The sequence below is a fragment of the Vigna unguiculata genome, chromosome 6 (assembly GCF_004118075.2).
Source record: "Vigna unguiculata cultivar IT97K-499-35 chromosome 6, ASM411807v1, whole genome shotgun sequence".
NCBI lineage: Eukaryota > Viridiplantae > Streptophyta > Magnoliopsida > Fabales > Fabaceae > Vigna > Vigna unguiculata.
Window position 1 is genome coordinate 6,843,107 of NC_040284.1, and position 26,901 is coordinate 6,870,007.

Below are 26,901 nucleotides of genomic sequence, written 5' to 3' on the forward strand. Positions count from 1 at the left end.
ACTGCACAGGGCTAAACAACAAATACACAATCATATGTGTTTCAAATCATAGTGTTTCTCTCCCAAGATACAACAACCCGTCAGATCGATCGAGTGCAGCAAAGGATCTTCGAACCTTATGAACACCACTGTCTTAAAGATAATATATAGAAGAAAGAAAAAACACTCTTAAGAAAGACTCTAGTGTTTGTTGTCTTTGTTGTTGTTGTTGTTGTTGTTGTTTCTTTCCCTATGCACCTACGTGGTATTTATAGGTAGCAAAAGGAGAGAAAGGAGTAAAGTGTAATAAGAATATATCTGTTAGCCATAAAACACATTAACCCATAAATTAAAGGTTTATAAACACATGAGTAACAGTAATATTTTTATTTTTATTATTTATCTTTTAAATTATATTAAAATATTTCTAACAATCCCCCACATAATTTAACAAATAACAAAAAAATATATTATCTTTTAAAACAAAATATTGTAGTTCGGTGTAAGGAACCTTCCGGGTTTGACCCTTATGCCTAGTGCTTATAAACTTCCACCCGAGAAAATGCAGAGACTTGATTGTCTTGAACTACATCCCCTTTGACCAAGTTTTAGTAAATAACACATACAATATCGGTGTTCATTATAGGTTCTAATCAGTGGGTGCACGTTACGGCCTTGTGTATGTATCTTGTTTCATGGGTGTCACTTAGAGACTTGCCCATGTCTCACAATGGCGGCCCCACCATCACACTCACTAGGTAAACCCTCAACGGGTGGTTTGTGACTCACACCCCTACAATAATTTTCATTGGGTTTATTAAGAGGTATTTTATAAAATAATGCACATACCTCAACCATTAGGTTTATTAAGAGGTATTTTATAAAATAAGCATAATAATGCACATACCTCAACCTTATTATTGCCACAATTTATAGTACACCTCGTCGTAGGAATGAGACATAAAATTTAATCAAATTATTTGGTGTATTTAGTCAACAACAACTTCGTTGTTACCCATTGAACTTCATTCCATGGGATCGCCATTCATGTGGACATGGGTGTCCATTGTTGCAACTAATTTATGGGCTATAATCTCATTCCCCTCGACGACTCAAATTTTTGTTGTTGATGTATGCATCAACCCTTTGATAAGCAAATCCGCAACATTTCTTTCTAACCTGACAAAGTCAAGAGAGATAATATCATGAGTAATTAAGTTTCTAATATATTTGTCTCTCATTCTCATATGTCAATTTTTCAATTTCATTGACATTTTTACTAAAAGCTTTAAATATAATAATTTCATTGTCAGGATGCATTGGAAAAAAGAATAATTTATGCTTGCATAGTAGATCATGACATAACAACAACTTTTTAACATATTTTCATGATAGGACACCTTCATCCAAGGTTAAAACATAACCATAACCAATATTTGATATTTTGCCGCTAGAATCAATATCGAATTCACATAAATATATATCATTCAATAATCTCAAAAAAATTGGACATATTGCCATAAGTAGACACAAATAATATTACATTAGATGGCAAAACAGTGAGGTATATATTCATTCACTTTATAATATATAACCAAGATTTTTTTATTAACAGGTATGTTAACCATTGCAAGACACCCCCACACTTTGAAATATTTTAAATGTGGTTATTTTTTCTTTCATAACTCATAACAAGTTTATCACAATCTTTTGTGTTCAAAATATGGTAAGCAGGATAGAAAATTTCACTAATATAATGTTAGGCAAGTTAGAACTTGTAGAATAACATTTACCATATCAAAGCATTTTTCTTTCTTTCTTTCACTGCACCATTATATTAACACCATACACTATATAAAGATGTTACTTAATGAATAATACAATGAATTTCACACAAAAACACTCATTTATAAAGACATGTATCATCACTTCTTTAATTAATTAATTTTGCACCTCAAAATTTTATAATTTGAATGGTCTTTGATCAATCTTCTCAACAATTATAATAATAGCGTGTCATAAATCACAACTTAACATTTTGTAATAATCAAAGAAAACTTATAAATATTTTATTACAAGATAAAGGTACTTAACTCAAACAAATTATCATAAATATATCATTTACCAACCAAAACACATGTCTATAAATAATAATTTATTGTACTCAAAAACCACTCCATAACCTTGACGAGCACAAGAAGTTTCTAAATCCAAAAACATGAAAAACTCCTTTTTATTCATAAATCTGATAATTTATTAGTCATTTTTTTTCATATAAATATCAAGCTTTATATTTTTTTCAAATGCAAAGTTTAGTTCAAGTGTTTTCCATAACACAATAATAGTTTTAGTATGACAAATTATTTTATAATTGTTTTCATACAAAACAATTAAATTATATTGATGATATGGAACAACTTTATCAATGGTAAGAGTAGACAATATTGAAGCATGAATTAATATAACAACAAAAACATTAGCTTTAGACATCACAAAAAAAAAATGTTCAATGAAAATGAATTTCATTTATCCATCATTTCATTTATTGTTACCAATAGAAATAGAAACAATTATACACATAAACTTTTAGGCTTAGTTGAAACTGATTTAATTATAACCATAATAAACACATTAGTTCATAAAATGTGTTTTCAGTCTTCAGCTCTATATTATTTTTAATTTTATAAATAAATACAGATGAGTAATCAAAAAAGAAATAACAAGATAAATTTTTCTCTCTAAGAATGTTAGGAAAAATGATTACTCAAATAATATTAATAATAATAAAAATATAAAATGATATAATAATAATAAATAGAGCAATAATAATACTGAAATGTATATAAGATATCAACAATTATAATAACAAGAATAAATAAATAAATAAACAAGGGAAGAAGTAGAAATATCCTGGGTTGAGGCACACATAGCGCTATCCTTAGAGAGAAAACACCCCTACTGCACAGGGCTAAACAACAAATACACAATCATATTTGTTTCAAATCATAGCGTTTCTCTCCCAAGATACAACAACCCGTCAGATCGATCGAGTGCAGCAAAGGATCTCTGAACCTTATGAACACCACTATCTTAAAGATAATATAGAGAAGAAAGAAAAAACACTCTTAAGAAAGACTCTAGTGTTTGTTGTCTTTGTTGTTGTTGTTGTTGTTGTTTCTTTCCCCATGCACCTAGATGGTATTTATAGGTAGCAAAAGGAGACAAAGGAGTAAAGTGTAATAAGAATATAGTCGTTAGCCATAAAACACATTAACCCATAAATTAAAGGTTTATAAACACATGAGTAATAGTAAGTTTTTTATTTTAATTATTTATTTTTTTAAATTATATTAAAATATTTCTAACATTAATGTTATAAGAGCACTAATGTATTTTTCTTATTATACTCGACTTGATACAATATTTGTTGTAAATTTGTTAAGCAAGGTATAATTTTCAGCTATAAGAAGACATTGAATTAGTGTAAAACATATATTTCATTACCTTAACGGTACTTTGAATATAGGCTTATTTTATCAAAATGATTCAAAGTCAAATGAGTTATGTAGATGCAGATTATTTGTCTGATCCTCATAACGCTTGATCACAAACAAGATATTTCTTCACATGTGGTGGTACAATGATTTCATGGTAGTCTATAAAACAAACCATAATAGCAACATCGTCAAATCATCCAACTTTTAGCATTACATGAGGAAAAATGAAATCAACAACCATATATGAAGACAACATTGCATGTATTGCTCAATTGAAAGAATGATATATTAAAGATTTATTTACAAAGTCTTTGCCAAGGACAACTTTGGAGCAATTGGTTCACAAATGTGGACTTGGACATTTTAAAGATGAAAGCTATCATGAGGGGGAGATGTCGCAACTGAGGTCACGATGGGACAATGACAAAAATTTATTTTAAAATATAGAGGAGTCACCACCATAATTTATTAAGGAAAACTATAGAAAAACCTTAAAAAGAAATAGTCTTTGAAATCAAGTTTGGGTTCGAGAGTCGGTTACGTGTGGACAAGGTATTAGCACTTCACAACATCCAAAGACGATTCCTTTCAATTAAGTGTACAAAATTAATGTAATTCTTTTAAAATACTTGGTTTCCCGCAAAAAATAAAATAAAATAAAATAAAAAAATCAAATCAAATCAAATCAAATCAAATCAAATCAAATCAAATCAAATAATAATAATAATAATAATAATAATAATAATAATTAAATAAATAAATAAAATCAAACAAATAAAAAATACCAAAGATTAAAGAAAATAATATTGAAATTTTTATTTGGGTCCGTGAAGGATTGACCTTGCACCTACGTATCTCCATTTGCAATGGAGAATCAGGGTTACGTAGTTCTTTATAAAATTTTAAATTTTTGTGAAGTGAACCCGACAATGACTTGGCCTCGCTTCTACGTATTTCCATTCAGAATGGAAAATCAGGGATCACGTAGTTCTAAAATAAAAATAATAATTTATAAAAAAATTGTTTGAAAAAAGATATGATTTTTGGAAGGTGAACCCGACAAGGATTGACCTTGATCCTACGTATCTCCAATCGGAATTGAGAATCAGGGATCACGTAGTTCTAAATGAGAATAAAAAAAATTGTTTGAAAAAGATAGAAGGGTTTGTAAACTCAAATTGTATTAGAGAAGTTTTGTATGTTGTAAAAAGTAGTTATCAAGTTAGTCAGGGACCCAAAAAGATAATTAAAAGGTATAAAAACTAATGATTATCAAGCGAGCACGACACTCACATGATAATTAATTTTATGAAAATAATGGTTATCAAGCAAGTACGAGACTCGACATGATAATTAATGTTATGAAAATAATGATTATCAAGCAAGTTCGGGACTCGACACGATAATTAAAATTATGAAAAATAATGATTATTAAGCAAGTCCGGGACTCGACATGATAATTAATGTTATGAAAAATAATAATTATCAAGCGAGTCTGAGACTCAACTTAATAATTTAAGTTATGAAAATTGATTATCAAGCGAGTTCGGGACTCGACATGATAATTAAATTATGAAAAATAATGATTATCAAGCGAGTCTGGGACTCGACATGATAATTAAAGTTATGAAAAATATTATCAAGCAAGTCCAGGACTCGACATGATAATTAAAATTATGAAAAATAATTATTATCAAGCGAGTCTAGGACTAGACATGATAATTAAAGTTATGAAAAAGAATGATTATCAAGCGAGTCCAAAACTCGACATGATAATACAAATATGAAAAATAATTATTATCAAGCGAGTCCAGAATTCGACATGATAATTAAATTTATGAAAAATAATGATTATCAAGCGAGTCCGGGACTCGACATGATAACAGAAATATGAAAAATAATGATTATCAAGCGAATCTGGGACTCAACATGCTAATTAAAGTTATGAAAAATGATTATCAAGCAAGTCTGGGACTCGGCATGATAATTAAAATTATGAAAAATAATTATTATCAAGCAAGTCAGGACTCGACATGATAATTAAAGTTATGAAAAATAATGATTATCAAGCGAGTCCGGGACTCGTCATGATAATATAAATATGAAAAATAATTATTATCAAGCGAGTCCAAGACTCGACATGATAATTAAAGTTATGAAAAATAATGATTATCATTATCATGTCAAGTCCGGGACTCGACATGATAATTAAAATTATGAAAAATAATTAAGCGAGTCCAAGACTCGACATGATAATTAAAGTTATGAAAAATAATGATTATCAAGCGAGTCCAGAACTCAACATGATAATACAAATATGAAAAATAATTATTATCAAGCGAGTTCAAGACTCGACATGATAATTAAAATTATGAAAAATAATTATTATCAAACGAGTCTAGGACTCGACATGATAATTAAAGTTATGAAAAATAATGATTATCAAACGAGTCTGAAACTCGACATGATAATACAAATATGAAAAATAATTATTATCAAGCGAGTCCAGGACTCGACATGATAATTAAAGTTATGAAAAATAATGATTATCAAGCGAGTCTGGGACTCGAGATGATAATACAAATATGAAAAATAATTATTATCAAGCGAGTCCAGGACTCGACATGATAATTAAAGTTATGAAAAATAATGATTATCAAGCAAGTCCGGGACTTGACATGATAATTAAAGTTTATTCAAATCGAATGAAAATTGTAATCATCAGGTAAGTTCGAGACTTAACATGATAATTAATAATCTTCAATTTTTTAAAATTTTGACGTGAAAGGAGATAATGATTTTATACAAAAGAAATGAATCATGAAGTAACATGAAAGTAGAGGCATGAATACCATAACACGAGTGTGAAGAACCTAAATTTTTTATGATTATTAGAGGAGTTCAAATACTAAAATAGAGGGCGCACAAAGCAAAAGAACGGAGGTGCAAAACTTAAGAAACAGGGGTGTGCAAAGTAGTTTGGTCATATGAAGCTTAAAGCTGCAAATATCAAAAGAGGGGTTCAAAAAGAGCAATGCAAACAGAAACATGGTCTTTTTTCTTTCACCTAACCTTTTTTCTTTATTTCATTTTATATATTACTAGTTCAGCTTAATCAATTATTAGTTCCTTTATACTATTATTTTTTATTCACTTGACTTAACATGATAATTAATGAGAATTTTGAAATTTTAATTATCAAGCAAATTCGAGGCTCAACATGATAATTAATGTGATGCGATGTATATATATATATATATATATATATATATATATATATATATATATATATATATATATATATATATATATATATATATATATATATATATATAACAAAATAAATAATTGATAATTTTTGTAAAATATTATATATCTCTTTTAGAAAAGAATATCACCAAACAAAAATAAAATTTTCTCAATTAATGCCTAGACATATTTATTATTCAATAGCTATCTCAAAATCTTTATTCACATATTCATGTTTCGTGTGTATCTTGTGCGTTATTTTGAAATATCCAATATAAACAACATATTATATTAGCCATTAAAATCAACTCGCATTCTGATAAAAGAAATTAAGGAAAAAGTATAAAAGATTTTAATTAATAAACTAAACATACCAAAAGAAACTTTCAAATGCAGAGATTCACATATACATATAAGGTTAATGTTTCTTGGACACTTTTTATGCCAACACTCATATGCAACTTTCATCTAATATTAACGGCAATAAAACCCATCCAAAATTTCGTATATTACACAACCAACTATTTCTTTTGACATAACAAAACCACATTACAAGAGACAGTTTCATAAAAGAAATGATAATTAGAACATATACATACGATGCCATGATGAGTGCAAGCTTTCGTGTAAGAGAAGGAAAAGAGAGAAAAAAAAACAATCAATATGTTCGGTGTTATGATCTCATAATAAATATCACAAGTAAATATCAAAGGAGAAAGAAAAACCTGGATTTTCACGCCTGTTTGAAGATTTTTCCTTTTCAAAATCAAAATAATGTTTGCAAGTGTATTTCTCTTATCTTCTCAAAGCTTCGTGTTTTGGTGTCTTTGCCCCTCCAAGAAGTATTTTTCAGGTGCTTTTTCTTTGTGTTTGGTATCGTGGTGTGTGATCCCTTAGTGTGAGTTGTTCTAGAATGATCGTTAATGAATGTTGATGAGGGTGAGACCCAAAAATAATATTTTTGACCTTGGGAAGAAGATGACGGTGGATAAAGGAGAAAAATATATCTTCCGTGTTGTGTGTCTCTTTTATGAAGCGGAGAAAAGAAAAAAAGAGCTCGAGGGACGAACGTGAGTGTGAGAGACTATTAGATCCTGAGACCTTTTCTTCTATATTTTTAGCATAATCTAAGATATTAACTGTGTGTGGAGGTTGAGAGAAAAATGGGGAGAGAATCTAGATTGTGGGAGTATAAGGAGTATGCAATTGAGTAACGGTAACATAAAATCACTTATTTTAAAATTTTCTTACTTTTTCTAATTTTAATTTTATTTCTTTCTTTAGTAGAAACTATATATATCTTTATTTTTTATTTTTATTACTTTCTTTTATTAGCCTAATATATATATATATATATATATATATATATATATATATATATATATATATATATATATATATATATATATATTTTAAAAACAATATGTTATAGTTTTTTACCGTTATCCTTTTTTTCATTTTTTTTTATAAATTAAAATATATTTTATAAAACTATTTTGATTATTTAAAAATTATTTTTCTATTTTCAATTTATTATTATTTTTTTATTATAAAACTTATTTTTAATTCTTATTCTTAATCATTATTTTTATGTTTTTTTTTATCTTTTAAAAACTTATTTTCACTATAAAAGTTATTTCTCTTATTTTTCTATTTCGTTTACTTTTCTAAAAAAACGTTTAGTTATGTTATATTATATATTTAAATTAGTTGCCTAGGAAATATGAAAAATAAGATTATTATTACTAAAAAAAATTATTTTATTTCATTTATTATCTAGTCACCCGGACGAAATTGGGTGTTGACAGGAGAAATAGAAGAATATTATATCAAAGAATTAAGAATGATGTACTTTTTTTTCCTTGACTAAGTTTTTATCCTGAAAGGTTTTTCCTCGTAAGGTTTTAACGAGGCACGTTCTTTGATCAATGGACATCAAAGGGCGAGTGTTATGAAAGTTATGGATTATCCCTTGAGTTGCTGAGAGTTACTCAACTTGATTACTATTGATGATATTTGCATTATTTACATTAAGTATGTAATCTTTAAATTATACCCTTTGAGTTGTCTTTTGTACCTATAAATAAGGACTTTTCCACCTTAATAATAAGATATAAAAAAATCTTTGATGCTCTTATATTTCTCTTTATTCTTCTCTCTATTATTAACTTTATTTTATAATAAAAAATGATTAATTACAAATTTAACTTTTTTATTAAAAAGTAAAATTCAACCTAAAATGGTTCACTTTTTTCTAAAAATAAATTTGTTATTAGTATATGTTATCAAAATTTCAATCTAAATACTAGGGGTGACAAAACGAGCTGGGCCAAACAGGCCAGCCCGTGTTAAAAGGGAGGTTGGATTGAAGATTTCAACCTGTCGGTTCATTTTGACCTATCCTGTCCAGCCCGTCAACTTGACGAACTAAAGTACGAGTCAGCTTGTCCTAACCCGTTGGACCGTTTTAAAAAAAAATAAAATAAAAGTAATTACAAAGATTAATTTTTCATATTATATTTTTTAAATATGTAAATATATAATAGTATTGTAATTTAAATCATTAATTCCTACAAATTAAGTTTCAATATTAATTATAATTTTATAATTTAATATGTAATTTAATAATTATTTTAATTTATCTAATTAAAAACATTAACTAATCAATTAAAAATTTTAAAAATATTTTATTTGATTAAATGTCTTTAGTAACAATTTATATGTAAATATAAACAAATTTTAAAAATTAAAATTAAAAACAAATTAAAAAAATTAAAAGAAAAAAGAAAACAAAAGTGAACGGGTCAGTCCGACCGGACTCGTCCTATACGAGACAAATTGTGATTATTGACCCATTTCTACTTGACGAGTCAACCCGACCTGACCCGGTTCATTTTTTACGAACCCCAGACGAACCGGGTTAACCCATTTTACCACCCCTACTAAATACAATACACATTTGACTTAAATTTTTATATATCTTTTAGACGTTAAAGACAGATTGATGTTTTATTTTAACTTTCAGTTTCAAAAATTATTATACATTTTAAAAATTGTTCAGCATTTTTAGTCATTAAAATAATTTATTGATACCTGTTTGATCTCGGTTTGACCATTTAACCTCGAACAATGCCTCGCCGGATGAAATGACTGATCTCGGTTTAAACACGTTATTACTCAGTGAAAACGCTGTTTTAATAAAAGTTATAATGATAATTTTATGGAAGGGCAAGGACACAACTACTAAAAGCTCTAATGGTTTAAAAAACTAAATATGCAGTATTTCTATTACCAATCCACTGCAATCCATAAAATGAAAATGTGACCATCCTACTTACAGCCACTAACACCTTTTCTAATTTTTGAATTCATTCTAAGACGTTAAACCAAGAAAGCAACAGAAATCATGGCACATTTCAACTTCCTTTTCCTTGCTGGATTTGCTGAAGAAGAACAGCAGCTAGCTGAAGTGTTGCTTGTAGACGTTTCTGAGGATCTGAATCAGAATCTTCCTGCAAGGTGCCATCAGTCACCAGCTGATTTCCATTACCCTCTCTTTGTGGATCCCTTTGAACAATCTGTGACACCTGGGGTTGCTGTTTCTGCATCTGTAAAATTTGACCCAGTTGAGATGTCGAGAGATCAGAACTCACCAGATTGTTTTCTGTAGCATATTTTTGGGATGGTCGGGATGAGGTGTCGGACGTGCTAAATCTGGATGAGATGTCAGACGTGTTAAATCTGTTAATCTGGCGCGGATCACGATCTCCCAATGCAGATGTACTTGAAGAGCTTCCTGACTGCCTCTGCTGCTCAAGAAGAGATGCAGCTAGTTGTGCAAGCTGTTCTGGTGGAAGTGCTCCCACAGGCACTGATAAAGGATCTAAATGTCTTATGTCTGGGTAAGACAACTTGTTATCACCATAAAATGGAATAACAGAAGGTCCATTGGGATGTTGAATTGAGTTTGCATCTGTCACTGCCCTTGGAATGGTGAGTTGGCGTTCATCGGCAACAGGTTCTACAGTACCACCTGATGGTTGCAATGATAGAGTTCTACCGGAGAAGTTCTGCAGATTTTGAGAAGACCAGTTTGGTCCAGAAGTCCGCTGCTGGACAGTGTAGTTGCGATTTCTTTCGTCATGAGACTCAGACATGGTAGCCATGGCATGAACTGAATCAGAAACTGATGGAGCTGCTGCAAATTTATTTCCCAGAAATGAAAGATTGCTGATTCCAGAATTACCCAATTCTGAAATAGATGGTGATGTAGGTAGGCGTTCCAAAGGAAATGATGACTTCGGATGCAGTATATTCTCATTATAGGACAACAGGTTTTCGTTTGTCATTTCTCGTTGCATGTGTCCTGGGCCATGATTTATAACAGGATTCTCCAACCTCAGAATAACACCAGATATGCTCAATTTACCAGGTACCTTCAGTACTTTCTCTGAGAACTCGGATGGTGGAACTAGAAATAAGGTGGTCTTGTCATCCAGTTTGGCAACAGCAGCGCGCTGCTTTTCCTCCAGATAATGCATAAATTCATTGTAGAATTCCATGTCAGCATCACTTCCAGGCACAAAGAAAACAACCCAAACACCAACTGCTTGGTAGTAATGCTTTGAAAGCATATCTAGACCAGTTCTTGCTGTGCAATCCAAGAATTCGGGTCTGAAATCAATGTATTGACATTAATACCCAACATAAACAATTGAAGGAGGACAGTAATGATAGTTAACCGCTTTGCTTGTGTGCTACAGTTGCATGGTAACATGGTTAATATTGATGAGTATGGTTAAGCAAAAGTTATAAATCAGAATTCTCCCTCACCACCATTTCGAGGCAGGGTTTTGATCTTTTGGTCTTTATGTGGCTGTCACGAATTTATTGAGTACATACCAACCAGATGTTAGAGCTGCCTATGAACTAATTAATGTTCCATTGTGTCTTCTTCGGTTGCTTTAGGGGGATTCATTATCCTCCTATTCTGTTCTTGACTATCTGCTAATGAATTCTTATTGTTGCATCTTGTTAAATATTTGGATATTGTATCTTGCGCATTGCAATGGGCCTATTTTAGGATCTACATAACTGTGGTAATTAAAATATTTACAATTAATCTCTCCTTTAATACCTATATTTCATAATAACACTCTCCATTGTGCACATTGTCACTTGGATTCAGTTATGTTTCCTGTATTCTTGTCCGTTTACGACTTTTATCGAAGAATAGTGTTTTAACTCGAACATTAATAAGATGCTATATACATGTATGCTTTATAAATAAAGATATATGTTTAATTTGATAACCTTGTTGCATAAATTCATAATTAATAGACCAGTTCAAAAGTCACAATCAGCTACCTCAACCACAATATATATTTCTAAGTAAATTATCTTGTTTATTAAACAAACCAACTCAGCTATCAATTATATACTTGGATGACTAGATTAAGTTCTAACTCTAAATGCACATTTTCTACATTCTTAATTTCCGCTCAATTGCTTTAAATTAATCATTAAAAGCTCCGGCGATGACTGCTTTTTGAAGTTGTGAACAAACCAACCCTGAACTAATTCTATATAAGAAAATAATATGATCATTTATCTGAAATCCCTATATGGATATTGCAAAATTCTATCTAATTGCCAATTGGTATTGAGAAAGTTTTCCAACAAATAAAATGAGCCAATGTTTTCAGAAAAAGACCGCCTAACAGCTTTAGACAATAAAAATGTCTACAAAATTTAGTTATATCACTGTATCCTCTTTTTCTTGTAATCAAAATTTTTCAGAGGGGAGATTGAACCAATTCTAAGGTCAGTGAGGTTCAATAGACAGCAAGTATTTTTCGTATAATAGTGTGGCCACTTTTTTCCTCTTTCCCCCTCGCACATCTCAATGTTATTTTACCCCTTTCAAAAGCAGTTCTATTTAATGAGTCTCAGTAAAATTTGACTACCTAAGAAACAGAAAAGAATATGTGTGTGTGTTTGTGTGTATAGATATAGATTTTTTCAAAGTTACCTAAATCTAAAAAAAAAATACAACTTATGAAAGGAGTTAATACTTACAACATCATATCTAGGACTTTCCCCACCGGAAAGCAGCGTGCTCGACAGACAGGGGTTCCACCTTTAGCAATAGTTCCTTCCCATTTCCACTCCGCTAAAGATGAACTATCGGGTTCAGGCGTGAATCTTTTCTTTTCAACATAACCTAACTGCTGAGCACTGGAACCCATTTGGAAATTATCATAAGATTTCCAGCCTTCTTGTCTATCTAAACGAGGCAGAGGTGAATTTGGGGGGCGTTCAAGAGTCTGGCCGTAAGTAAAATTTGCAGCATCAAATCCTTTATCAAAATGCTCACGTGGTGGTAAATCAGATAAAAGTCTTGGGAGAACGTGTTTCTGTTTTTCTAATTCAGAGAAGGGATACTCTGGAAGCTCTCTTTCAAGAGGAGGAGAACCAGTCTTCGGCCTTTTAGCCTCACGTAGATAGGGAACATCTGTAAAGGCCCGCAGATCTTCGTAGAATGCACCTTTTTGAGGAAATCGATCATCTCTTTCTCTTGATGGACTATTCATAAGTTCATACATTTCTTGTGATACTCCTAGTGTTCTCCCCTTCTCTCCAACTTTTCTTTGTTCATATGTGTTAGTTCCACCCATCCATGAAGAACCCCTTTTGTGATCGTAAGGATCAGAATCCCAATTCCGGAACTGATTTGGGGAACCAATGCTGCGATCACCGTTGAAGCTTCGATCCTGTCTGAGGTTGTCAGAAGATCCATCACGACCACTTGACTTGTAAATTGGAGAGCGAGGGCCATTAAGTGATCTCCTCTCACTGTTTGATGAACCTGTTTCACTTTTGGCAAAACAAATATGAACACGGGGATTTCCAAATAACTTCCCTTTCAGATTGTCTTTTGCTCTGCATGCAGCTGTAAGGCTCCTAAAGCGAACAAAGGCATAACTACGACCTGGAAACGTTGTAATCTTCATTATTTCACCAAAGGGGGAAAATGCCTTTCTTAAAATTGATTCGTCCACCTTCAACTGAGCCGGGAACCCAATCCACAGGACCTCACTGGGTTCTGGATTTTTGTCACTCAGCTTAGATTTGTCAGAATACTGCAGCTCAGGACTACCACGGTATCCCCTAAACTCTCTTTGTGAGAAAGGAGAACCCCTTAATGTTGAGTTCCGTTCATCCCAAGAGTAATCTTCATCGCGTGGTACTGCTGATGGCTTATCCTGTGATTAAGAACAAAACTTCTTGTTGAAATTATCATACATTTCATTTATCTATTTCTAAAATTCTGAAAGGAAAATATTTCTTCCATAACTAGATGCCAATTATGAAGATTAAGTGGTTATCAACATCTAAGGTCTCGGTACACTAAGAACTAACTAACAAGAACTTTTTGCAATTTCTACTTGCTTAATAATACAAGGCACACCACTGATCTAATGGTGGCATGACTCACTGAACCCATAGAAGTAGAACGCGACTAAAATTGCACAGTCAAATTCAACACAAAGACATTAAACAAAAAGAAATTTACTAATATGAACTATGAAGACTTGACGGAAAGAGAAACAAAAATAATGGACGAACATAATACATCAAGACAATCAATCACTCCAAGCTCTTCAATACAAGTACAACTTAACATTATCCTACACGGTATAATCGATTATAGATCATTCAGTACCGCTAGTCTACATCAAACCCCTATGCATCGTTGACCCTGGTCATGAAGATTCAACAAAGCTTTACATTAATTAGCCTTGCTAACTACCTAACACCAACCTCTAATATCCTCTTCAGTATACATAAACGACATGTCTTTGCGCGGTTACACTTTGCAAGAAGAAAATGATAGCAATGTCAAAATACAATCATCTTCCCTTCTTTTAACACATAAGAGCTGAGGATGCCATAATGGAAAAAAATAAGAAACAGCACCAAACAAACCACCGTATTGTATCTTTGGTACAAATGGATCGTATAACATGCAAAATAGTTTGCACATAAGTGTTCACCATAGAATTACAATATGTATTGATTATTCTAAGTCTATGGTGATAAGTGTGTTGAGTACATATATATTTGTATGTTAAACATTCAATTCAATAGGAGGGAGGGAGCAAAAGACAAACAGCTTGTTTTCTCGTTCTATCCTGCACCACATAGTGCAGTAGCAATTGACCCTTTTAATCATTCACATAATAATGAAAAACATCCACCAAATCCGGATCAGATGCATGTACAATCCAGTAAATATTAATTCTTAATAGCAAAAGAATTCAGTAAGGGCAGGAAAAATGCTTTGTTTTCATTTTTGTCTTAATAGGGACATAATAGAGAAACACAAATAAGTAAAGCTAAAGCTCAGTTTGATTTCCATGTAAATAAAAAATAGTTACTTTTTTTCATTTCACTCCAGTTAAAATAAATGAACATATTCAATATTATCTTGATCGTATCTTAGATTATCAATCAAGGTTCTCTATCATATAACTCCCAGATTATTTCTCACTCTCAACATGGTAAAAAGGGGCATCGTTCTTTATGACTTTTCCTGCCACTACTCCACTGTCACGCTTCAAAAAAAGATTCTACTTTATTTTCCTTGATCAAAGCAGATCACCCAGCCCAGGAAGAACGTAACGTAGAATGAAATAGGTTATTCTACGTTCTTTTGATAAGATAGATGAGGCCACCTTCCCCCTATTCCTTGTGTTTAGGAGTGGGAACTACCCAAGCAACCAATCCTATTGTGGTACGAAAGGCACAGACTCCACGAATGTCTTATGCCCTTTATTACTAATAAAGGAAACAAAATCTCAAGCTGAATCTACAAAAGATAGAACCTAAATAAGAAACCAGGGAGGCCATATGGTAGAAGAGGTATTCAGGGTTCTCAATCTATTATAACCAGAAGAGGCGAGAATGGATTTTGGAGTCTGTCCCACGATTTGGTGAAAGATACGACCTCTCACATAACCGAGCCCAAAACAGTGTAAGCTAGGGCTTAAAAGTATTGTTGATCACTTGTAAAGCCAAGTAGAAAATCTTGTTCCATTAGATTCCCAACATGCAGAAGCACAAAGGCAAGTAACATAGAAACTAGAGTGAGTTGGATGGAATGTGATGATCTTCAAGGCTGAAGGGAGCTAGAATGGAAGCTAGAGCAGGAACAATAGGAGCTCCAGTAAAGGAAAAGCTTTATTCCAGCGAATAAAAGATAATCAGCTCCACATGACATATGGATTAACATGCCACAATCCTTTGGGACTCACAAATTAGAGATGTTGTAATATACTCTTTCCCGTAACTTCTCATAACATACCACAATCCACTATAAAACAAATAGGGATAAAAAATGTGGTAAATGTCATGAAGATAAAAGAAAAACCATCTATACCCAAATTCATATTGTTGTTTTCATAAAGAAGCCATCAAAGGTTTTCCTCAAATTGAGATTTGTCTATATAAGGATCGAATTGTATCACAAGAACAGTGGAATATAAAAAAGTAATAAGGGAGGCACATAGATCAATCAATCATATTGGTTGTACGCTTGAATTTAGAACGAAGAGGAATAATGCTTCCAAGCACAACACACATAATAGAACTACATAGATCATAATAGCATTCACAGAAATGTTCTAACATAGCTGACAAAAAGTAAACAGATGGGTGCCTAACTCCAAAAGTTGGAGTATTAGGCGAGTCTCTTCCCCCCTTCCCTTTCCTACTTTTCCACTCTCCTTTTAAGGGCATATCAAAGTGCCCAATGAATAATCTGGGAAAGGATGTATCAGTTAAGTAAGTCAGAACCTTCTTTAGTCAGTTACAGCCTCCCACCATAGAAGATGAGATAGGCTTAGCCTCAACCATAGTGGTTTTGGCTAACAAAATGATGCATTTATATTGTAAGACATAGAGTGGTCGATCAGGTTGAGGCTAAACCTCAATGCCTAGGAAGCAGTCCAATAAGGGTCACTCGGACAAAACTCCTTTGGAGAGAATTCTGAATTGAGACACTGAAGTAGTCCAGTTCAGCTAAATACATTAGAGATCTAAGCCAAAGCCAACATGGCTGAGGCTAAGCTCATCTTATGTGCTCTTCTTCAGCAGTTGATTTCCAAACTCAATTCATGTCTCTCCAGAGATCTTTTGGTGACTTGGACTACTTCCTTGGCTCTGTTCTATTTTTTTAGTGTCAGCTAAGGAACAGACCACCAATGGATTTCAACCGAGCAGAAATGGCTTGATTTGAAAAGAAAGTGAGACTGTTTGATATCGTTTCTTGACATTGAGCAGTTCACTTATGAGTTGACCAGCCCTTGCTATTGTGAGTGTTGAAATAAATATGGATTCCATTACATAATTGGAATGAGTGAGAATAGTAAACAGATGTCAAGATAGACACAGTGAGGTGATTAAAGTCAGGTGAGCAAAAGTTGAACTTAAAGCTCCCAGGCTGCAGGGCTCTCTAACACTGAAAGAACTGAAAGAATTTCCTGCTGAATCAGAAATCAATAGTTAGGTTGTAGTGGCTCAGAGGATACCGTGTTATAATTATGAAAATGGAGAACGGCAAAGTTGTACTATTGACTGTGAGTAGTGTACTCAGAAGCTCTATGTATATAGAGCAAGATACAAGAGGTAAATTTTAACAGACTGAAAGGAAAGTAACTACCTGCAACCATTTGACAGTGATAGGTGCAACTCTCTTACAGGGACAGGTGCCCTATTCAAAGCCTACTTTAAGGTTATACACTTACAGACCTAAATTAATTTAACTATAAAGAACAAGGGCAACAAGGATTGAATTGCTAAACACTTGGACATTGAACCTTTGATACTGTGTCCCAAAAGTTTAAGCATTAGGTTAAATAATTGAAAGACTTTTTACATTTATAACAACAATAATATATGCCTTCATTCCTAGTCCGAATTTCCAAAAAAACACAGCAAATGGAACAAATTGTCAATCCATTGAATACTTGACGAGTAAAACAACTTGTAAAGTTTAATATCTGATAGCTAAATGGTCTTTTAACATCAAAACCTTATGCTCACCAAACAGGACAACTACAAGGATTTCTAGAGTGCTATGTTATTATACTCGATCACACATAAATTCATGAAACTAGTGTTTAAAAAATAATAATAGTCATTAACTAGGTTAGATACTGGGTTAATCCGTTACAGGTTGAACCAATAGGTCAGCAGTTGAACCACGTAAAACGGAGGAGATTAAAATAATAATTAAGATTATGTATATATTAACATTTTTTCATAAAAAAAATTAATATTAATGTTGGTTTCCTAGTGAAATGCAAGGATATAAAGTTCCAGTACAAAGTGTTTGATTCTCGGTCTACTTACTTTTTAAAAGATTTCTAAAATTTCCTTAAAACCATAAATAATTTGGAGCCACACACTTATCCAGTCAAATACAGTTTTTGCAGCATCAGTTCAACCCATAGTCAACACCTTCAACTCAGGATTGTCCCTTCCATGCAATATTTCAACATTTTAACAATAATAGTGGTAAAACAAAACACTTTGCTAGAGGGCATGACAGTACTTATACAACAATTCCTAGTAATTGTTTTGTTTTACCACTAATATTTGTTAATGCTGCTGTTCACTTTCATGCCCTCTAGTCAGCGAAACTTAATTTGCTCACCATACATGCCTTTGCACAAAATTTTAAATAGAGACAACCATGACATTGATCCCTTGTATTTCGCTTTAGTCTTTTCCTTTATTGTTTCCTTTTTCCATATATTCCACCCAGTAAATCCCTAGAGATTTATAAAAAAAAAATATCCATTTCAATATACAGAAAAAGAAAAGATTGCATCTAGCAAATTGGTTTCTAAGTTTCCTTTGACAACAAGATAGCTTTGCCTTTTCTCCCTCCAAAGACTACTTATAGCATCAGCTTATCTGAATTTCAAAAGTACAAGTTATTATTATAATCTAACTATTCCCATAAGAAAAAGCTAAAAGACGAAGACACATGAATGACCTTATATTAGACCTTTAAAGACACAAGCGCTCTTGCGAGAACCTGTTGAGCTTTAAACCACAGATAATGCACCTACCTTTACTGAAATGTAACTTATAAGAAAAATAGGGTTGAACACTTGGTCATAAGGACTGACCATATTATGAACCAACCCTCTCAATAGCTTAAGCTATTGAGTGAAGACTGCTTGATGGTTTTCTATTACATCTCTATCTACATTGTAAAACTCTAATGTGTGGCATGCCAAATCATTGGTGAACTCATGCATGCTAATCAAAGTTATGTTAACTTAAGATATGTAGTTACCTTGCACACTATTGACTAAAATTGATTGGGATTTGCGAAATAATATGAATCTAATCCTTATTTAATAAGTTTAACTAATAGTTTTATAGTTTTCAATAAATATTAACCAATTATAGAGGGTGTGTTGAAAAAAAAGTATTTCTAAATTACATTCTTTTACGGTGTTACTAGATTCAGACTCAAACAAAGGGAAATGGTCCCTTGACCGCCCAAGCTTACCATTTTGTAAATTCAAGTTTAATTTCTAACTTCATCAGTCAATAGTGATTCTTTCATTTTGAGGTCCATTTGGAATCAAGTGAATGGATTATGGTCATAACAAAATCCATGATTTTACTTCAAATCTGAAGACCTCTAATTGCCTAGTCTCTTGATTACCATATGATGTACATATTGACTTCTGAAACTAGTTCTCGTTCATTGCCCAACAATTTTGCATCTTTGGAAATCTTGTTTGGTGTTGGTAAAGATCAAATTTGCCCAAGAACATCAAACAATTCCCTGGTCAAAAGATTTTGACACTACGTTCAATTTGAACTTATGTGGTGTATAAATGGTTAGAAACAAGATAGGATCTTTATCATTGGTCCTCCATTACATCTTGATTCATATGGAATCAAGCAGTTCACTTGTCTTTTCTTAAATACTCTGCAAAAAAACAAAAAAAATTCTTAAGGGCCATCTTTTTCAGACATTCCAACAGATTGGCTTGCTCCGTAGCATGTTTCACAAGTTTAGACCTACACATTTGAACCTCCTAAAAAAAGCTTAAACTACTAAACAAATTGATATTGAAGATAGATAGGATAAGAGGAAAGCAAGAGTAAGAAATTTGAGTATTAGCTCTTATTTTGTCTTGTGATTGTTGTGTTTGGTGAGGTAAGCTACCAGATAATATAAAATATATGTAAATATAGACAAAGTTAATCTAACAAAAAAAGGTAGTGGTGATACAGATATTGGTTATAATTATATAAATGTTTTTTGAGACAACAATTGCAGCTATGGTAGTTAATTATATAAATGTTTTTTGAGACAACAATTGCAGCTATGGTAGTTACTGATAACGATGACAATTACAGTAATGATGATGACAGTGATATAGAGATTATTGTGGGCAATAGTGAAGATACAAAAACAATAACGATGTTGACAACAGTGGTGCCATTGACAATGAAAATAGTGATAACGGTGATGATAAACACTTATTGTAGTGAGAATTATGGTGGCAATACTATGATGATGGTATGGTAGTAGTGATAGAACTGTTTGTCATGCAACTTATTGTGCTAACGATGGTGGTTGTTGAAATGGTGTTGACATAAATGGTTGTGATCACTTTATTTGCAAACAATGATGGACATGGATGGTAGTTGCAATTGCAGTATCATTCATCGCAATGGTGTTTATAGCAGTGTTGATAGAAGTTGTGGCAACGATTGTGGAACAAATAACCTGAGCAATTACGAGGTACAAAAGGGAGAATAATTTTATTAAATCCTACTTGTTCGCAACCAAACTTCTCCTTAGGTTAACTTTAAAACTAATGAACTTCATAGAATAAGCAACAAAGATCAGCTTATCATACTGACACACCAAACAAATTGAAGATATGATAATTTATCTCATTCTATCCTTTTCATCCAGCCATTAAACAAACCCTTCGTGAATGCCCCCTATCCATGGTTCTAAATCTACCATATCCCCCTCTCATAAGAACCCATTGGACTTTAGATGTGGACAATGCACAACCTATTATACCCTTTTTTTTTAAATTTAATAAGCAAACCCATGACTACCAGGCCAATGAAGCTCTAATATCATGTCAAAGACAACATCTACTAAAAGCCTAAGCAATTAAGTGAGGCTCATTAATACTTTACCAGAAGTAAATAGTCGTTTCGGATTGGTTGGTATTTGCAACCTCTCCGAGATTATAAGAATTGAAATAATGAAACTAAGTGAAATTCCAAACTCTGAGCTTCAACAAATACAAGCAGCTCAATATTGTAAATGCATGCGTGTATTCAATCACTGGAACATAAAAATTACGCTTGAAGTTTCTCGTCTTTGCTCTACCCTTTGATGTCCAATGTTTCCGTTTCTAAAATTGTGACTCGTTTTGCCTTTGGTAATGTATAAGATGAATTATAGATCTCAGTGCAGGTTAGATCTTTGGTTCTGAAACAATTCTTTAAAGAATATCCTTACGGTCTCTTGATAGTAGACTGCACCACCATAATACTTAATTTGAAAAGATTGATATATTTACAGTTGTACTTTTCTTTAAGAAAAATAAAGATATAGAAGTTTGTTAGCTTTCTGGTCTTTCCGGCTAATGGATGGGACTTGGGAGGAACTTGTCGTTTTTCCATAGTGCATTCCAACCAGTCCTTCCAGTTTCTTACTCATTCACAATGCAAGAATATATTCTTTCTTGATAATATATTGTTAGAGATGTATGATTCACACACAAGTTCCTGCTTGTACCCAAAGTTCAGATTTTATAATGTTATGTTTATAATGATTCTTCCAAAAGAACTTCGAGCAGACGTTCTTGAGATTTTTATCTTTAACTATAAACCTCAAGTATTTCACCAAAACATATGCATATATTGAATGACCTGTTCCATGTTCAATGGCTTCACGGAGCCTTTCTTGCTGCAGTGTATATGTAGCATGTATTATTCTGGCTCCAAAGCTATTTAATAGTACATTTATACTCATCATTGACAACATGTGTATGCATTAAGCTGTGGTATTTGGTGATATCATATTTTCCCTTTAAGAGCAGATTTCTCATTGAGTTTTTTATATGTTTGGAGGGAAAGAACCAAGCCTCATGGAAACGCATTAGGTATGCACGTATTCTTGTATTTGATTGAAGTTAAACCTGATTTTCAAGCTGAAGTTTAACCTACGATCTACACTGGGAAATTTGTATGGCATTTTGTTTTGTTTCTTTCCAGATTTTATGGATATCTTCTGAGGTTTCTTCAGTGTAGTTTTGCTTTATTTTCCGTGTGCTATAGTGTCAACAATAAAATATTGTTTTTCCTCCTCTGAATCTTCCTATATATTAATCGATCAATAAAAAAAAACATGATAAAGTATATTTTACAGCTATATACCAAACAAATGCAAGAACATACAAATCTGGACCTTTATTATTACACAAAAGCAATAAATTGCAGTTCAGCTCCATGAACAGAAGTGAGAAAGGTACATACTTGTTTATGCTATCACTACTATAATCCAAATAAACATAATATCATAAAAAAACCACCATAAAAACAATGAATACTTGGTAAGTGAAGTTGTAACAGTAATATCAAAATCATCATATATTTAGTTAAAAAGATCTCCACCCTATGATAAAACAAAAAGAGTAACAAGAACTAAAATTTACTGAACCATAAAAGCATCTTAGTAGCCTATGTATGGCAGAAAAGCCAGCATTATTCAAAAATGAAGGGTTACATTATGTAGCAACTAATATATACATGCAAAGAAGCAAAAAACTGTGACCAAACTCAACCTAGCCCACTGCATATCTGAACATTTTTCTACTTTGAGACATGTTAAGCAGTTTCTCAACTAAATTAATCAAGATATAACACTTTTCAGGATTTTTTGTTTCTATTCCCATTTCCTTTAATATAAAATTTGGCCAATATTCTTCAAGGTTTTAATTGGCAGAGATCACCATAAAAAATACACAATGCAAGTCTAATTTCACCCCCACAACTACATTTTTTATGTTGAATAATGAGCAGTGATTCAAATACATGAACAGTGAACAGATAGCACCACCTCTTGCTGCTGTTTTCACAGGTGAAATTACCAAAATAGAAAAGGATGAAACTCAATGACATATTATAAACAACATTTAATGCAAATGCCAAACAATTTAAACAGTAGCATCATCTAATGCATAACAAACAAAAAATGTTTATAAACATCCCTAAGTCATTATTAGCCTATACCTTTTCAGAAAAGTTCAATCTACATGGTCAGCAGATAGAGGCTAACATTTGGCGTTTGGTGTCAATGTTGTTTAAAGCACAAGTCTCTTTAAGGGAATTTCTCTAACATTTATGCAAGGGGATTGAGTAGATTTGCTCTGTTTATGTTCTCCTTTTTTGCTTTTTGTATTTTTTCATAATTGCTTGCATTTTCCTTTGCAGTAACAAGGACCCATTATTCTCCATATCTAAGCAATTAACTACCTTCTGTTTGTCTTCATAAATTTCTTTCATAATTAAAATAAATGAAACCGTGAATCAACAATGTCACGGCCCTTCAGTATCTTCAAAGCACTAGACTCCAACAGATAAGTCATTCCAAATTCCAACCCACCAGTGGAAAAGAATGACAAGATAAGCATAGGATTTAAGTTAACAAATAATACACAAACAACCAACCCAAACGATGAATTGAAGTGTCATAAATTATACTACAGCACTCGTGGCTATTGAAATGAGTAACATTTTATAGTCACATTACTTGTTCTTAGTCAAATATTACCACTATACAGAGGCATTGAGTTCTAGCTCAAAAAAATATTCTGTTTTTAATATTTTTTCCGGTAATATCTTAAAGTATAGTGAAAATAAATGGGGCTCATACTTGAAGATGCTGATATCAGCTTTTAATATCACCTCAGATAAATGGAGAAGTATGTTATACCCTTTGTTTCATGAGTTTGCTGTACTTTTGATGTTGAAATCATTGGGTGTGTAAAATCTCATCAAATTTGAACAATACCAATGGCAAACATGAAACATTTCTTGCCAATTGGAAAATATGGAAAACCAATGCAGGTTAAGAAGAAGTATCAAGCAGTTGAGTTAATGATGCATGGATCCATTAGGCAGTAGTTGGTTGAGTAGGGTTATCATTTTCTAGCCAGTTCTGACTGAATTATTAACTGAAATTAAAAGCAGTAACTTACGACCATACTCATCTTAATAGTAAGGTGAATATTCTGGAACACCTTAATTTGATGGATTGAACCATATGAATTATAATACGAGGGAAGCGATAACTGATGTGTTTCCTTCATTTCTTTTCTTTTTTTTTGTGCAAATTTTGCTGATTTATTTCTAAGCCAATACTATGGCCTTGTGATTAAATGAATTGAACTTCAGTGGTAGATTCATATAATGAACTGGAAAAGTAACAAGCAGTAAAAGGTGGGCAACACTGACCGCCTTTGCAAACTCGATTCTAAGTGGGTTGCCAGCAAGAGTAAAACCTTGCAGTGCCCTCATGGCATCAATAGCATCTTCATCCCTTCTAAAATTAACAAAAGCATAGCTGCGGCCAGACTGGAATGCAACATTCTCCAGTGGTCCAAATCGCAAGAAAGGGTGAGCAAGTTCTTCCTCTACAATACTGTGGGATAGATTCCCAACCCAGAGATGCCTGGAAGGAGGGTTGTTGCTGCGGTTGTCACGTCCACTAACCCCATTCCCCTTGTTATCTTCATACCTTGAAGGGTAATCCCTCCTAAACCGGTCCCTTCCTCCTCCACGATCCAACTATTTCCAAACACAATACAAATGATAGATACAGTAAATTCCACCATTCCTTATCTCTCACAAAACTAATACAGCTGAACCAAAAACATGAATCTACATGCACACATAAACAACCAAGCAATCAAAAACCCACTTAATTAATCTTTCCACTTAAAATTCAAAAATAAAATACAAATGCACAACACGTTAATTAGCCTTGAAGTCTAACTGCCAACACCAACCTTCAGTACCCTTTTATGTACAAATCAACAAGACGATACTTTGCACTTAAAATTTTCACCATTGAACTATGTGTTAATAAAGTTTATAAGTGATGAGTACACATGGTATCAAGAATAGTAGAACCAACCTATATGTTTCCATCAATCACTTCATAGCACCAAAAATATTAGCATATTGAATATTTTATTCATTAGGAGGGAGGGATAAAAAGACAACATGTTTTCTTATTCTATGCTGCACCACAATGCTTTCTTTTAATTATTCACTGAAAAACGAAAAACACCCATCAAATCTGGATCAGGAGCATATACGATTCAGGAAATATTAATTCTTAATATATTTCTTAGCATGAGAATTCACCAAGGGACAGGGAAAGTGCTTTGTTTTCATATTTTCTAAATAAGGACATAATGAATAGAGAAACACAAATAAGTAATAGCTGAAGCACAAATTCGATTTCCAAGTAAAAAAAAAAAAAGATGCCTTTTGTAATTTCACTCCAGTTAAAATGTACGTAAATATCCAATATTTTCTCCATCGTATCTTCTTAGATTATTAATTAAGGTTTCATCATATGACTCCCAGATTATTCGCCCTCTCAACATGCTTTAAAGGGTATAATCCTCAGTTACCTATCCCGACACAGCCAAGCTCCCTAATATTCAAAGTTCTACTTCGTTTTCATTATAATCCATTCAAAGTTCAAACTAGTCATATATTTTTCCAGTGGTGATGGTGGCATATCGAAGTACCCAACCACCCACCAATCTGTAAAATGCTGGATCTGACAACTAAGTCACAACCTTCTTTATTTAGTACCCAGCATAGATTATGAGATGAGCTTAGCCTCAGTCATAGTGGTTTTGGCTAATATGCTGACGCATTTACTCTCTAAGAAATAGAGTAACCCATCAGGTTTAGGCTCAACTCCAACTCCTAGGGAGTAGTCCAACAAGTTACCCCCAACTCCTTTAGAGAGGACTCTGAATTGAGAACACTGAAGTAGTACAAAACCATTCCATCTCTTCTTCAGCAATTGATTTACAAACTCAATTCAGTGTTCTCTCCAAAGGGCACTTGTTGACTTGGACTACTTCCTAAACCCTGTTCTATTTCTTAATTTCAAGCTTTATAACAGAATCACCAATGGATTTCATGCAAGCAGAAATGAGTTTGATTCGAAGAAGAAAGTGAGACTTTCTGGTACCTTTTTTGACATTGTGCAGTTCGGTTCTGAGTATACAAGCCCTTGCCTTTGTGAGTGTTGAAATAATCATAGATCACATTCCATAATTGGAATGAGAGAGAATAGCCAACAACACATATCAAGATCGACACAGTGAAACCGTTGGAAACAGATAAACAGAAGTTGATCGTGAAGCTCCCAGCCTGCAGGGTTCTCGAAGTCGAACCCTAGATGCCGATCTTCACAGGAAAGAAACTGCTGCAGGAATTTCTGGCTGAATCAGAAATCGATAAGACGATGGGCCTTTAAGATACGCCGCTCTTATTTCCACACCAAAAAATTGGGGTTTATTCCTTCTTCACCGTGCAATTCTTATCTGCACCCCCTAAGTGTGAAAAGACTAAATTGTAAGTATTTTTAAATGTTACTTGTGTCCTGGAACAAATTTATCTCTTCTAGAAATAAACAAAATTAGTCCTTCTTTATAAGGTTTCTGTTCTGACAGTGGAATCAGCGTCTCAAAAAAAAATTAGAATCACGTTATTTTTTCTTGAGTTTTCTTCTTCTTTTTTTACTAATATAATAATTACCATCATATTGTTGAGAAGTTTAAGCTATAGTTCGAGAAAATATTTTGTATAATATACAAATAAGAAGATTCACTCAATAATTAGCTTTTACAAAATACTTAGACAATGGAGAACCATATCTTATTTACAAAGATGGTTGTTTCGTAAGTGGTGTGAAGAAAGAGCAGGACATAGTAAGCAATAAAAAACAAAAACTTCCAAAAGTGTAAACCAACTGTTATGATTTTTTTTTTCAATATATAACGAAACTTCAAGTTTTGAATTA

General features: G+C 32.6%; 1 protein-coding gene across 1 annotated transcript; it reads right to left on the reverse strand.

Annotated features, from left to right (window-relative positions):
* Positions 1-9,966: 9,966 nt before the first annotated feature.
* Positions 9,967-26,344, reverse strand: LOC114186727 (flowering time control protein FPA). The gene is made up of 4 exons (XM_028074717.1): positions 26,068-26,344; positions 24,306-24,638; positions 12,804-13,990; positions 9,967-11,399 (listed from the first exon to the last, which is right to left on the reverse strand). Exons 1-4 carry the CDS (start codon positions 26,077-26,079, stop codon positions 10,142-10,144), a joined length of 2,790 nt encoding a protein of 929 aa, XP_027930518.1. The 5' UTR covers positions 26,080-26,344; the 3' UTR covers positions 9,967-10,141.
* Positions 26,345-26,901: the final 557 nt, after the last annotated feature.